Source organism: Hemicordylus capensis, chromosome 2, assembly GCF_027244095.1.
Source record: "Hemicordylus capensis ecotype Gifberg chromosome 2, rHemCap1.1.pri, whole genome shotgun sequence".
Classification (NCBI taxonomy): domain Eukaryota; kingdom Metazoa; phylum Chordata; class Lepidosauria; order Squamata; family Cordylidae; genus Hemicordylus; species Hemicordylus capensis.
The window spans coordinates 426,233,403-426,249,047 of NC_069658.1; the positions used below are offsets into that span (position 1 = coordinate 426,233,403).

General features: G+C 45.8%; 1 protein-coding gene and 1 long non-coding RNA gene across 13 annotated transcripts in view; one reads left to right on the forward strand and one right to left on the reverse strand.

Annotated features, from left to right (window-relative positions):
• The window catches only part of WNT10B (Wnt family member 10B), a 31,295-nt gene extending 22,824 nt beyond the window's left edge, over positions 1-8,471 (forward strand). For all 10 annotated transcript variants that reach the window (XM_053289309.1, XM_053289308.1, XM_053289307.1 and 7 more), the window contains one exon: positions 4,283-8,471. In XM_053289309.1, the coding sequence (XP_053145284.1) occupies positions 4,283-4,741 (459 nt within the window). In that variant the 3' untranslated portion in view covers positions 4,742-8,471. The remainder of the gene's footprint in view (positions 1-4,282) is intronic.
• A 128-nt stretch (positions 8,472-8,599) lies between these two features.
• LOC128342225 (uncharacterized) lies at positions 8,600-15,619 on the reverse strand. Of its 3 annotated transcripts, none has more exons than XR_008314841.1 (3): positions 15,361-15,619; positions 14,712-15,038; positions 8,600-10,469 (listed from the first exon to the last, which is right to left on the reverse strand). It is a non-coding gene; the product is annotated as an uncharacterized LOC128342225 (long non-coding RNA). The 3 variants fall into 3 exon arrangements; XR_008314840.1 differs by having other exon boundaries at positions 10,460-12,929; XR_008314839.1 differs by having other exon boundaries at positions 10,460-15,038.
• Positions 15,620-15,645: the final 26 nt, after the last annotated feature.

The window sequence follows — 15,645 nt, forward strand, 5'->3', positions numbered from 1 at the left end:
TGCCATGATAAATGAATTAATTATGGGCCCTGTTCAGTGATGTTGCAAATTCAGAAGTGCAGGTGCTCTCCATGACAGCCCCCATAGCTACACCCACCCTGACAGCCATGCCCCATGGCCACGCCCATCAGAATGGCCACACCCCTCACTCCCTCACTTAGATAGGTGCAATAATGGGGTGGGGCTGGTTCTGTTACAAGAAGTCAAGGATCATGTAGACTCAGAACGCCCACAAAAATGCACGGGAATATACTAGAACGGATGACAGGGAATGCCCACAGAAATGTACAGCGTCCTTCCAAATGGCCAGAGGAATGCATGGAATTTCTGAATGGCCAACTGCAATTTGGAAATTCAGTGTATTCCATGGCCATTTGGAAGGAACCTATGCATTTCTGTGGGCATTCCCTGTCATTCCTTTTAGGATGTCCTGACACTAGTCCACTGTAGGACTTGCATGCTGATGGTCCCAAGTTCAGTCCCTGTCAGCATCTCCAGGTAGGGCTTGGGAAGACTCCTTTCTGAAACCCTGGAGAGCCATTGCCAGTCAGTGCAGATAATACTGAGCTAGATGGACCAATGGTCTGTCTTGGTATAAGGCGGCTTCCTATGTTCCCAAGATGGGAAGAATGGTAAAAGATGGTTGGAATAGCAAGAGCGGCACATTATTTCCATGTCGAAACCCAGGAGCCTTGCATTCCTGCTGAGGCCCTAGAAGGAAAAAAGTACCGGGACTGTGTGTCTGCCTGTTCCTGGTGTTACTATGCCACTGACCCTGTGAGCTTTCTACTGTGTCTCTGCATGATTTGCTGCTTTGGTCCTTCGAATGAGCCTCTTCTGGAGGTGGGTAATTCTGCTGTATCTCTGCACTGGATATGGTTGGGCCATTCAGTTATTCCTAGTGCAGAGACACAGCAGAATCACCTGGCCTCAGAGGAGACTGACTGTTGCATTTCTGCATGAGCAATTTTGTTTGTTTGTTTGTTTGTTTGTTTATACATTTATATTCTGCTCTTCATCCAAGGAGCCCAGAGCAGGGTCATAGGTATGCTTCTCTTCACAACAACCCTGTGAGGTGGGTTAGGCTGAGAGAGAAGTGACTGGCCCAGAGTTACCCAGCAAGTCTCATGGCTGAATGGGGATATGAACTTAGGCCTCCCCAGTCCAGGTCCAACACTCTACACCTCTTGCTTTGCCTCCTTCCAATAAAGAGGCACACCCGGATTAGTGACTCACACACAAATACAGAGGGATGCACCCCTATGAGTGCAAGTGTTCTCGTATACATTTTTAGATTAAACCTTTTTCTGTAAGCGCCAAATGTACTGCAAATTCTACTTCAGGGAAATGTATACCTTGGCTGTAAGAACTTTGGGGAAACAAATTTGCACCCCATTTCCCCACTAAAATCCTGAAATTGAACAGCATCCAGAATTAGAAATATTGTAGAGTTTTATATTCAGGAGACTAGAGTTTTGCCTTTGGGGGTAAAAAGCAACTTGAGTTAGAGGATTTGCTTGCAGTATTCTTCCCCAGTATTTCAGCTCTAGCTTTAGACACTTTGTGGGCACTAGGGGGCAGTAGTGTGCAGGCTCTTGGCACAGAAATAAGAGGAGTGACACAATCCCTGCTGGTATGTCTCCCAGACTATGGGAAACACCTCTATCGGGCAGCAGTGATATAGGAAGATGCTGAAAGGTATCATCTCATACTGCGCAGGAGGAGGCAATGGTCAATCCCTCCTGTACTCTACCAAAGACAACCACAGGGCTCTGTGGTCGCTAGGAGTCAAAACCAACTTGAGGGCACACTTTACCTTTACCATCTCATTGGCCACAACTCTTTGTGGATGCAGATGGGGATGGCTGTCCTTCCACCCCTTAAGTGAAGGCCCTAATTGACAATTAGAGTCAGAACATGTTCGTTTTAATACTGAAAATGCCAGTGAACACCCCTCGGATCAGACAAACTGCCCTAACCACATTTTGTCAATTGATTTGAATGATACTTATGTGCAGTGTAAGGTAAAGTAAAGTAGTGCCGTGGAGTCGGTGTTGACTCCTGGTGACCACAGAGCCATTTGGTTTTCTTTGGTAGAATCCAGGAGGCGTTTACCAATGCCAAATTCTGCTAAGAACATCACATTTTACACTTGCTGCAGAGTTGCCCTGGCTGAACCTCTGAAGAACAGCTTTGCAAAGTCATTTGTCAATACTTCTTCGAAATGCTTAAAATATATTTCATTAATTTTCACATATATATCCCACTCTTCTCCAAGGAGCCCAGAGTGATGTACATGGTTGAGGACAGCTGATCTTGTGTTAGCAAGCATGACTTGTCCCCTTAGCTAAGCAGGGTCCACCCTGGTTGCATATGAATGGGAGACTTGGATGGAGCTGCTCTGGGAAGAGCAGAAGGTTCCAAGTTCCCTCCCTGGAAGCCTCTCCAAGAGAGGCCTGAGAGAGATTCCTGCCTGCAACCTTGGAGAAGCCACTGCCAGTCTGTGAAGACAATACTGAGCTAGATAGACCAATGGTCTGACTCAGACAGTATATGGCAGCTTCCTATGTTCCTATCTCCTGCGCAGTATGAGATGATGCCTTTCAGCTTATATCGCTGCTGCCCAATATAGGTGTTTCCCATAGTCTGGGAAACATAACAGCAGGGATTTGAAACAGCAACCTCTTGCTCCTTAAGCAAGTTACTTCCCCGCTGAGCCATTAGGTGGCTTCTTATGCAGTGTACTAGGTATGAAATCAGACTCTGTGTAAGGGAGGGCAGGAGACGGCTTTGCTATAGGAAGATTGGCGAGGATGCCTCAGACTGGTAGAAGCCCACTAAGGAGTGTGGACTTTCCTCTTAGTGTTTCCCAGCCAAAGTAGAATTGTATTCTTCTTTAGAATAATATTTGTTTTGTTATGGAGTTGAAAATTGCATCTGATAGAAAGAATTTAGGATTTACAGGACAATCATACACAGAAATTGCTGTGTATCTTTGAGGTTATTCACACAATCAAAAACTGTGTTCTACCCAGGTTTGGGAGTTCTCTGTGCTCCCAATTTTCAGTTTTGTGGAAGCAAGGTAGGAGGAAAACCTGGATAGAAGTGACTGTGTGAAAACAAGGTAGGAAAAGCTACCCAGGTTTTCCTCCTACTTTGCTTCCACACAACTGAAAACTAGGAGCACAAAGAACTCCCAAACACAGGTAGAACATAGTTTTTGATTGTGTAGAAAACATGACTTGTCTCCTTAGCTAAGCAGGGTCTGCCCTGGTTGCACTTGAAAGGGAGACTAGAAGTGTGAGCACTGGAGGATATTCCCCTTACAGGGGATGGAGCCGCTCTGGGAAGAGCAGAAGGTTCCAAGTTCCCTCCCTGGCAGCATCTCCAAGATAGGGCTGAGAGAGATTCCTGCCTGCAACCTGGGAGAAGCCGCTGCCAGTCTGTGAAGACAATACTGAGCTAGATGGACCAATGGTCTGACTCAGTATACGGCAGCTTCCTATGTTCCTATGAATAACCTCATTATCTTAAAAGGCAAACTCTGTTAATGCTTAGTACTTAATGCAGATTAGCTGCTGTGCTGGCCTGTTTCCCTTGTGCAGCCTTCTTCTCCCTTTGCCCATTAGGGAGGGCGTGCTGATGGTTCTTGCCCAGGGCCCCCCCCCCATTTCAACCCCTTAACCCCCCCCCCTTTCTAATATGGCCAGATTTGCTCGCCAGCAAAAAACTGAAGGCAGACCCTGATGGGATAGCCATACTCTGAACTTATCTCATTTTTATTCCTGTTTAACTGCCATGGCTTCTTCCAAAGAATACTAGCATTTGTAGTTTGATTAAGGTATTGGGAATTCTCTCTTAGCAGTCCCTAACTCCTGTCCTTTCATAGAACTACAGTTCCCTGGGAAGAGGGAATTGCTGTTAAACCCCACAGTCTGTGATGCATATAAACGCATAGTTGGTGGCAAACTGACACCATCTTAATGTTCACAGATGTTTCCCCCAACCCCTCAGTGCCCACGGTTTAGAACCCTAGGCTGCTCTCAAAACGACAGCTCCCATGGTTCGGTGTTGCAAAGCTATGACAATGAAACTAGTTTATATTTGTAGTGTGTGCATGTCCCAAGAGCTGACCAGGGTTTTTACTTTGGACACTTAAGGTGCTCCTTGAGGGCAGGGTTGGGTGACGAGCAAGGAAGGGGTGCTCTGCAGGGAGTGCCCCCCCACCCCACCCACCCCCGTTCCTTGCGGCTAACACTCCTCTCTCGTTCCCCCTTGGCAGATTGTGTCGGAGCTGAGGCAGCGGAGGTGCAAATGCCACGGGCCCTCGGGGAGCTGCCAGTTCCGGACGTGCTGGTTGGCGGTCCCCGATTTCCGGCACGTGGGCTCTACGTTGAGGGAGCAGATGGACCACGCCATCCTCCTGCGGCCACACAACAGCAACTCAGGGGCCTTCCGGCCACGGTTCCGCAAATCCCGCCTGGCCAAGCACCTCATCTTCTACGAGCCCTCGCCCGATTTTTGTGAGCCGGACCCAAGCGTGGGCTCACCGGGCACTCACGGCCGCTCTTGCGCCAAGGGCAGCACGCGGCCAGACGGCTGCAGCAGCCTGTGTTGTGGGCGGGGCCACAACGTGCTGCAGGAGACGCAGGCCCAGCGTTGCCACTGCCGCTTCCAGTGGTGCTGCCACGTGCAGTGTGAGGAGTGCCCGGCTGCGCAGTGGGTGAGCGTCTGCAAGTGAGTGGGGCAAGGCACTGCCCCTCCAGAGACCTCGCTGCTTGGGCTGTGTCTCCGGTGAACCACGTCCCAGCTGCCTGACAAGTGCTCAGCTGCACAGCTGCAAATGAGGAGCACTGTGGGTGGTGCCAAGCCTCAGCGAGGCTCCACCCACAGAGACAACTGCCCTCTGTGGACCATGTGTCTTGTGGTTCTGCCGCACGCCCTGCAAGGGGCCTGGTGACTTGCTCTCTCTCAGTATGAAGACGAGAATGCTTGGCTATAAAGAGGAGCAGCGTCTACAAATAAATGGCACTTTGATGGCATCCTGCCTCCACCTGGTAGCATCTGTAAGAGCCTGTAGCCTTCTGTGGTCCCCCTTTCCCATGAAATCATGTCACCAGGTGCATAATGTCTGGTGCCATACCAAACCCCCATCTGAGAATGGGGAGGGGGAGCAGACATTAAAAGCCATGGGCTCTGTGCCCCATTGCTCTGCTTCTCAGAAACCAGATGCAAGGGAGGAGGAGCAGGAGGAAATCCCCTTAAGACATGACCTTGCAGGGGGAAACATATGAAGCCCAAGCAAGGCTGCTGTTGTTTCTAGAGCCCCAGTGCATCTAGTAAAGAAGGACTTTGGACACCAGTCCTTTCACTGAGAGGTGGGGCAGGCAGGCAGAGTTAGCTGAGACTTTCATTTTAAGAAAGGAAGTTGTAGGGATACGGTTGCCTGTAAATGTTGCACTTGTTTGGAATAGCAATAGCAGCCTACTCTACAATAGCAACACCAGTGAAGCAGCACTAGGGTGTTTTACATGGAGTTAATTTATTCTTTTGACCTTTTCCTTCACCTGTGTTTTAAAAAACCAATTCATGTAGCTCGTGGAGGCATGGTGTGACTTCTGCTCCTTAATGCTATTCAATGTGGCTGGATCCATTCAGTAACTAATGTCAGTTTTTTCATAGACACATGTATGTTGTGTGTGTGTGTGTTCTGTCAGCAGAATCAGCTCAATCTTTTTTGCTGCTTTAAGTAAAAATTAATTTCACCCTCCCTGACTGCATCCCGCTCTCTGTGATGGATGGTATGGGAACTCAAGCCCAAAAGGGAACTTTACCATCATCTGAAACAGGCAAGAGTACACAAGGAAGTTAAACCTTTGCACACTCCAATTAGGACTGGCTATCTTGCCAGCAGTCTCCTAAAACAGAGTTTTTGCCTTTTTAAAATGGAAATTTGTCATGGCAAGCTGGCCATACCATAGCCATTGTGGGCCAGTATAGGCTCACTTAATCTCAGAAAGCAATTATGTTTCCTTCTCCACATGGGTTTTCCAGATTGCTGCCCCTTCCAACTCTCCCCCCACTCCCCGTTCCATACAGCTGAATGAAGAGAAGACAATGAAGCCATTTAAAATATACTGTGGGACAATGAGGTTTGGGGCAACATTTTCCCAACTGCATCTTCCCCCCTCCCTTAGCTTCATGCAAGTGAATGAACATGTTTGTTCCATTCACATATAGCTAATCTGTTATATATATTGAAGAATTGGTTGGTTGGTTGGTTGGTTTTTGCAAAATAAAGTCATACTTCCTGGTGACCTACAGATACCAAATTTTGCATGAGCAATCCTGCCACCCAAATTAGCTGAATACACTACATTTTGCACCAGAATATGCTGGAAGAAAGGTTTAAGGATTTTTGTTTGGGTTTTTTGTAATTTCATTTTAGAAGAAATTCTGAATATAATCGTCATATTTTAATCGTTCTTCGCAGCAGATTTTTTTGAACACTCAGTAATCAGATCAGTAATTCCAAAATAACATCATGCCCCAAAGAAGATCTTTCTCAGATTCAAATTGACCATGATTCAAATTGACCATATATGGTAATTATTCAATAAAATGAATAATGTTTGAAATTGAAATCCTACAAATTTAAAACTGTCCTTTTACTTCCCTTTTGCATGCAGCTTAATTAAAAAATCCTTATCACATAAGGTGGCCCTCAAATTGCGGTTTCACCCATCCGCGGGCCACCGCCAAGTATACCAAACTAGTTCTGGCGGGTGGTGGTGGTGGTGGGGAGGTTGGTAGTTTCAGTTATCTGCTGTTTTTCACACACACACCCCAACAACTAATCTGCTATTTTTAAAGAGCCACTCTCCCTGCTTCTCAGCTGGCACATGGGGAGATTTAAAGAAGCAGCACCAGAGGTGCAGGCTGCTTCATCCACTCTTGCCCTGCTGCTTTAAACTTCCCCACGTATCACCTGAGAAGCCAAGAGAGTGGCTCTTTAAACTTTACACCTCCCCACCTTCTCAGCTGAGGTGCAGGGATATTTAAATAGCCACTCTCCTTGCTTCTCAGCTGATGTGAGGGGATGGGGTGGTCGGTCCTGCCCTCAGCGAAGGAACCACCTAACCCCAAGCACTCCAAAATTGCAGTTTCCGCAAACATTATCCTCACAATATTAGAGGGCCTCCTGGATTTCATTTCTTGAACCTTCCGAGAAGTGTAATCTATGCCAAATGACCTTGCTCGGTCAATGACAGGCCTCACCTACTAGTATCATCATTTAAAGGGGTTTTCAGTCAGGAAAACCTACACGCGGACGGTGGGAGGACATCTCTGACTTTACTATGCAGGTCCTCTAATCCCAAAGGTGAGAAGGCAGGATTGTGTCTTTCCTTAAGGGGTTCCTTTATTTGTGTGGAAGCCCTGTGATTTGAACAGCCCATATAGATGCCTGATCTGTGTATTTGGCTAGGCTGGTCCTGGTGTAAGCTGAAGGAATACTTGACACCAGGACTGCTGTTCACCACCATCTGCCTGTGTGACATAAGGGCGCTTCTGAATCAGAGCTCACTTCAGCTCAGCAGCCCCTTCCAAACTATTTTTAGGGACTGTCAGGCCCATCTGCTAGCCCACGGAAAAGGGGGTACAATGGGGGCAGCAAATGCCTGGTTATTGTGCTTACATATCCCCACTCTGTGTGTGTGTGTGTGTGTGTGTGTGTGAGAGAGAGAGAGAGAGAGAGAGATTGCAGTAGCTTAATGTCAGTGTACTGAGGAAAAGATTATTCACAGCATTATACATATAGTAGCCATTTCTGGTGTCAAGATATGTCACTAGCTTTCAGTCTTTCCAGACCTAGCCTCTGTCATGAGTCCCAACCTGCAGTTTGTGATCCAGTTTTAATATTTTACTGTGTATGTCCATCCATCTTTCTTTCTTTCTTTCTTTCTTTCTTTCTTTCTTTCTTTCTTTCTTTCTTTCTTTCTTTCTTTCTCCTTTAGAGAAAGCACTTTAAAATTGTGGTGGTGCTGCTAGTGTTACTTTAGACTGGGTTATGACTCAGTTGCAACAAAATATTTACGACAAATATTTATATACCGCCAGGTTCTATTATCAAGGATATCCGTGAATCTTTCATTACTCCTTTGCTTTGTAAATTTCCCGGTCGACAGGAGCAATTTTATTGTTCCTTGTTGCTTTCGGACTCAGAGTGTTTAATTACATCTAATGTGGCTAAATTCTGTGCTGCTGCCATAAATATATGTCACCGGATGGTTAATAAGGATATTTTACTGTTTTAAATTTTTATTCTCACTATGTTTTCAATTTTGTCAATTTTTTTTAACTAATTCTAATTTCAGCCTGTTTTAATTATATACACTCAATTTATTGTTATATAACTATAATCTTTCTCTTCTGTTTTGGCTTGTGGCTGTAACATTAAAGAACTTGAACTATTTATATACCGCTTTTCAACAGAAGTTCCCAAAGCAGTTTACATAGATATAAACAAACAAAGAAAATGGCTCCCTGTCCCCAAAAGGCTCACAATCTAAAAAAAGAAACATAAGATAGACACTGGCGACAGCCACTGCATGGATGCTGTGCTAGGGATGGATAGGGCCAGATGTTATCCCCCTGCTAAATAAAGAGAATCACCACTTTAAAAAGGTGCCTCTTTGCTCAGCAGGGGAAATTCTGGTTTGGGTTTATGACCCACTTGGTGAAGAACTGGTGTATGTCTTGAGAATACCTATGGAACTGTGTATATACTGGAATTTTGCTGAGTTAAAATCTAGGTGCATCAAACCTACTCACTGGCAGTGGACAGAATCCAGTTCTAAAATTAGAAGTTGACCCATGTTTCCATGCAAGGCATTTCTTTTGACCCAGAAGCCCTTCCCCTAATCCCAGGCATATGAGAGACAGCAATTGTGGCTGTTCAATGACAAAAGAACTCAGCATAGGGTCAGACTAGGCTATTTTCCCCCATCAGTGCAGAGAAAGTTCTCTAAGAGCAATTTTGAAAACGACTGGCTTAAATGAAGCACCGAACAGAAGAAGAGTCTGCTTCTCTAGCTGTGTATTGGGGGGGGGGGGCGGCCGGGGAGAGACTGCAGTCGATCTCTGGTGTAATGTAGGGACAGATGGCCATTTACTACGCCAGGTAAACACCACAAAAACACATGCACAGCCCCTGTGCATATGTGTATGCCGTAAGCAGAGTATATATTTCAGTTTGGCTGCAATAGAGCAACCAGATGGGCTGCCTCAGGAGTTACAGGCACATGCCAGTGAGAGTGTTCCGAAACTGGGAAGTGCATGTGATAGTGTATGTGATCAGCATGGTGTGTGTGTGAATGCAATTAGTTTGGGGTGTGTGTGTGTGTGTGTCTCAGTGCCAGAACATCGCCTCCTTCTAGCCCAAACCGCAGCCTCTGGAAATTCCTGTTGACTTCTGTCAGGCCCTGGCTCCGGTCTCGGGAAAGGCGCTTGCTGCAGCCAGCTCCATGGGGTGATTTACTACGTGGCCACTGCGGGGCTGCAGCTTAAACCAGCCCAGGGATGAGGCCTCTTTCCAGATGGGAACTGATGCTCTGTCATACTTCCAATAAAGCTAATTAAAACAAATCTCTGCCCCTTGCACAAGGATTTTGTTTGGGGTAAAAGGAGGGGTGGGGGGGAGGACCTCATTACAATCACCTGGGAGCCACTTGGATCAAGGAAGAAAAAGCTGTTGGTAAAGGTGGGTGGAGCTGATACAGTAGCAGCAACTCTGCTTGTCTTACATTGTACCCCAGCGGGTGGCAAGGCTGGGAAAGGTATAGGAAATGAGCCAGAACATTCTGGGCAAGTCTCATTGAAATGAGCTGCTTTGCTCCGGAATAAGTCCTATTCATTTAATTGGGGTTGCACAGAAGAATTTTCCCAGTGGATTGTGCCCCAGGCTCAAAGCTGCCCAACTGCCATAGTGCTGCCTTGTATGACACTCTGCTTCAGTTATCCTTCACGGTAGAGTCACCTCTGAGGAAGGCTGGGGCTTCTCGTATGGGTTGTACCAGCATCTGCTTCCAAGCCAATTCCTGCTTAAAATAGTGGGCTTCTAAAAACCTGTCACTGCCCCTATAAGCTTGCAGGGCTGCTTCTCCAGCATCTTTTCAGCCTAAGGAGAATGTTTAAGCCTCCGACCTGTCTGAAAACCTTGTCCTCTTTCTCAGTTGCATGTGTCAGGGCTGAGGTTACTTAATTATGAAGGAAACACACTTTTAACATGCTCAAAGGCACTTGTTTTTTGCTCATGTTTTGAGGCTAAACTCTGGCATTGAAAAGAGCTTCTTGAGATAAACCCTGGCTCAGATTACAGACCAGTTTTTTAAAAAATTTCCCCAGTGCAGTGATGTCAGCTTCTTTACAACCATGTGCAATCAGATTGCCAGAAAAGATCAATCCTGAAACTAATTAAATTAACAAGGCATTTAGACAAATTAGTACATAGGTACAATAGAGCAATTTTGCCTTTTTAAACAATCCAATAATGTAGAAGGAGAAGACAAATGTTCAGGAAGAGGAACAGCATGATATTTCTGTCCCACCCAACAAAAGCTTGTGCCTCTTTTTTCCACTCTCTCTGGCTTTTACATTCAAAACAAAATCAGGAAGTAGAAGACAAGCAGTGTGGCCTGCACCCCTTCATGCAATTTCATTTAGCAGATTGTGCATATGAAGAGTGGTGGGGGTGGGGAATCTAATCTTAATGCAAATAAACGTGATCCAAGGGGGGAATGTCCACACAGCAGTCACAGGATTCCCAATTCAGTGCTATACTGTGCACAACTGGTAGTGCTGAAAATGTTTCTGGATAAGGCTGGTACTTTTACACTAGACACACTTCCACCATGCTAAACATGGGCCAAAACAAAAATTTGCTGGTAGACCACTTTAAGGGGTGGCAGTGGAAGCACTGCCCCTCTGCCCGTCACTCACATCTCAAAGTGGTGCTCCAGAAAAACTAGATGTTGACCAGACTTTAAATTAAGAGCCAAGTATTCTCCCCCTGAGGTGACAGGGCCTGAAAGACCATAGATGCTGAATTCCTTAAGAAGCCTGGAGGGTTGTCTGAGATTTAGGAGGCCACTTTCCGGTGTCCTCATTCTGGTCCCAGCCCAAGAGGGACCCACAGGCTGAGTCAGGCTGGACCAGGTCTCCTTGCTGAACTCAGCTTGGTCTCCACCCACAGCCATGACTTCACTGCATGAGTTTCTCAGTGCTCTTCAGCAGGGAGTGGTTGTGTTTGGATCCATGGAAAGCTCAGCCAACTCTGTGACTGACAGTAGGTGGGGAGGATTAGTGGGGGGAGTGGTGTGTAATGTAAGTGAGATACTGAGGGGTGGTTCTGTACCACCTCAACCTCTGGCTGGCTGCAAGAGGGGGAGGTGGGGAATCCAGTTTATTAATTTCCAGCCATGTACATTGGTGGTATAGCAGCTGTGTAATAGGTACCCAACAGGAACCCTACTCAGATGTTATGATTTATTTGTGTTCTGATGTGTGTACACATGTAGCACATGTTTTTGTGTGAATGACTGCAGCAGTGTACATTTTAAAAATGAACCCTCAAATATACAGTACAGATAGAAAGTGCGGTGCTGTACATGTGCTACACTTAACATGTGAATAACTGTACATACATACAGATCTGTATCCATGCACACTATATTCACACTAGTGATGAATATAAACGTGTGATTAGAACTTATATGTCCATCACACAAGTAGGATTTGACTTTGGCAGCTTACCCTAAACACCCTAAATACATTTTAGCGGTGGCATACCAAAGCTGTGTCTGAGATTAATTTTGCTTATGCTGGGCATTTCTGATTATTGCCTTATCATGGAAGGATGTGACTGAAAGTCAACACAAGTTGGCTTCCCCACCCTGCAATTACCACCGGCTGATGATAGCGACAATTAGCCTTGAATAATAGTGTGTGGTTTGCTTGCTACAATACTCCACTTTCCCCGAGTAGTGGGAAGTTCACGGTAGCATTCTTCATAAAATTAGAGACAAATTATATAATACTTTATACAAGTATTTTGGCCTTTAAGTACTATGTACGTGTAGGATTGTTAAAAATCAGCTGTGTTTGGCCTGGTCTGGTCTGGAAATACAGTACAGTTGATAGGAGCCTGCAACCCTTTCACTCTGCCATGATGCCAATCTGGATTGGGGTGGGGGGTGCTCACAGCTGATTTTAAAACAAAAATCACATACAGGCCAAACTATGGATTTAAGATAACATGCTGTTTGGCCCATTCTATCCCCTTTGGAAAGAGTGCAACTCAGGCAGGAAGAGAGACAATAGTATTTTGTAGAACATTGGCTGACAGCCAAACTAAATTATTCCTGAGAAGTCCTATTGAAATTAAGCAGACTTTTAGAATAACTCCTGAGTAGTAATATTGTGAAACTTAGTCTGGATGTCACCCATTGAAAGTGATTTCAGAGAGCAATTGCCTCCCAAAGAGTATACACTTGTTTATTTTGTTTCCTTGATGCCTCTAGTAAAACATGTTTTGCAAGCTTTTGTATTGTCTACAAAATCTGTAAAACCTGTTTATAACAGATGAAAAAGGGATGGTTTGTACATGCAATGAGCAGCAATCCCTCTTTCAAACCACCTTCAATTATCTAGAAAAACAATCAGCTCCCAGTCTCCAATAAGATTGAAACACTTAAAAAACAAACTGTACCCGCATACCTACCGAACTTTCCAGAACACTTGATGCAATTAACAAAGCAAACTCTAGAGTCTAGCCTATGAAAGCTTATGCCACAATAAGTAGGACATATCCAATCCACATGCAGATTTGAACTGGTTTTGAACTGGTTTAAATTCTCACTTTCTAAGGAGCCCTGTGAATTGTAATTTATAGAAGTGTGTTAGAGAACTCTGACAGAATTTTCAGCAGCTCGGCAAACAATTCCCACAATTCTTTGATTATAGCCATGGCTGTTAAAGTGGCATAAAACTGATATGTGCAGTGAAGAAAGTTGCAATTGGACTCTGTCGTCGATATCCACCATGCCAATGTGGTAAAGTGAATTGGAGCTTGGTGAAATATGTTCACTGAGAATTGGATTTCCATTTGCCATTCCACCTATCTATCTATACAGTACTTGTAAAAAGCTACAGTTCAGTTGGACACTGTGCCCTGATGTAGATTGCTAGCATCAAGGGAAGAAGGGAAGGCACCAAATGCAATAATAAAAGGAGAGGAGACCTCAAGGAGCAGATAATTTGTAGCCCCAACACATTTGGAGTACTGTAACTCTTAATCAGAAGTGACACTAATTCAGTTTCTTAAAGGAAATATCACAACTGCCTTCCACACCATATTTTAATACGGTATTTAAGAAGTTCTGAACTCTCTTTGAAAGAACTGAGTTGCCTCTGGAAAAGAGCTGAACTAAACATACAAGGGAACAGTTATCTCCTCTGCAACTTTAGCTCTCCTTCATTTTGTCTGTACATCGCCTGCATGATACAAGATCTGGACTGCAGAATCCTATCATTTTTCTGTTGGTATGCGCACAGGCTCTGATGCTCTGAGGCATCCATTCCACACTGGTCCCAAGAGGTAGTCTAACATCAGGAAAGCTTCCAAAATGAGCCCAGAGATGGCTCTTCATCAGGGAGTTGTCTTGAAGGTGTAGTCAGATCGAGAGAGTAAAAAAGCATGGCTCTTGCTTATTTATCTATACTTTGTATCTGCATCCTTCTGCAGGCTATCTTTATACTGCTCTGCTTTTTAAGAGGTACAGTATTGTCATACCTGTTAGAGAGGAGAGCTGGTCTTATGGTAGCAAGCATGACTTGTCCCCTTAGCTAAGCAAGGTCTACCCTGATTGCATATGAAAGGGAGACTAGAAGTGTGAGCACTGTAGATATTCCCCTTAGGGGATGGAAGTGTATCTAGGTTCCAAGTTCCCTCTCTGGCATCTCCAAGATAGGGCTGAGAGAGATTCCTGCCTGCAACCTTGGAGAAGCCGCTGCCAGTCTGTGTAGACTATACTGAGCTAGATGGACCAAGGGTCTGACTCAGTATATGGCAGCTTCCTATGTTCCTTCATTCAATTTCCTACTGTAGTGGGAGGGAGAAAGATGAAACATGAGCCCTGATCCAGCAAGGCTGATCCAGCAAGGGTGCGGGTAGTGGGATGGGAAGGACTGAATTCAGATGTCCCTTGTAATAAGCAGCCACCTAATGGAGCAGTGAGGAAATGACTTGACTAGCAAGCCAGAGGTTGCTGGTTCAAATCCCCACTGGTATGCTTCCCAGACTATGGAACAGGGGCATAACTACCATTAGGCAAGGGGAGGCGGCTGCCTGGGGCCCCCCACGCCTCGAGGGGCCCCCCAGAGGCAAGTCATGTGACTATATATTGTGAAGTGTGTGTGTGTGTGTGTGTGTGTGTGTGTGTGTGTATCAGTGAGGGGCCCATTTTAAAATTTTGTCTCTGGGCCCACTCCAGCCTTGTTACGCCCCTGCTATGGAAGATACCTATAACGGTAGCAGCGATATAGGAAGATGCTGAAAGGCATCATCTCATGCTGCACAGGAGATGGCAATGGTAAACCTCTCCTGTTTCTACCAAAGACAACCACAGGACTCTGTGGCTGACAGCACACTTTACCTTTTGTAATAAGCACCATCAGTGCTGACTATGACAACCTGAAGAGTATCAGTTACGCTCCTCCTCCACTCAAGTGCCAAGCCAGAGTCTTGTGCAGGTCATTGTAGGGGTGGGAGCAGATATGTCTGTATTGCAGTCATCATCTGAAATAGTGGCTGATGTTGGTGCACATCTGTTTCTGGATCAGGGCCTTAACGGACATCTTGGTCTGCTGCTGGCTCCAGAATATAAGTATGGAAAGTCTTAAGATGAGGCAAATGGGGAAAAGTAAACAATCCACTTTGATCCTTTGTTGTCCAATATGCGATCAAGAGAAGGTTCAACAAACTGCAGAAAAGAGAAGACGAAAAATACTGAATTTCTTTATCTGTCAACAGAGTTGTGGTGTATGCTGTGGGGAGGCTAATAATATGCAACCTTCCACAGGCTGCCCCAGTCATTTTATCCCAGGGAAAGGAACCACAACTGGAAGCCCCCTGAAGGGTATCCTCCATTACACCCCTCCTCCGCCCAGGTTGCCAGCCCAGAGGCAGCAACCAAGTTCTTGGGGACGCTGCTCTTGTGCCTTCAACAGCAGCCTGACATGCAGAAATGAATGTCGGCTGAAGCTTTTCGCATCACTTTATTTCGACGCCTGGAAAAGTTTCACCTGCTCAGATTTCAACACGTCAGGCACAGGAGCAAGGCTAGTGTAAAAGGGCGGCGGGCGGGGGGGAGATATCGGCAACTCCTCCTACATCGCGTCCTCGCCAAGCACAAAACTCCATAGCCCCATCATCGCATAAACAACAATGCCCTTTAGCAACACACCCCTGGCAGCAATGTAGCAACCCCACAATAAAGCTCAAGGAGGACTCATCACCCCATGCACCAATCCCCCTCCCCCCTGCATTGCTGCAGCCGCTACCATGGAGATGGTGGCTCGGGAGATCTC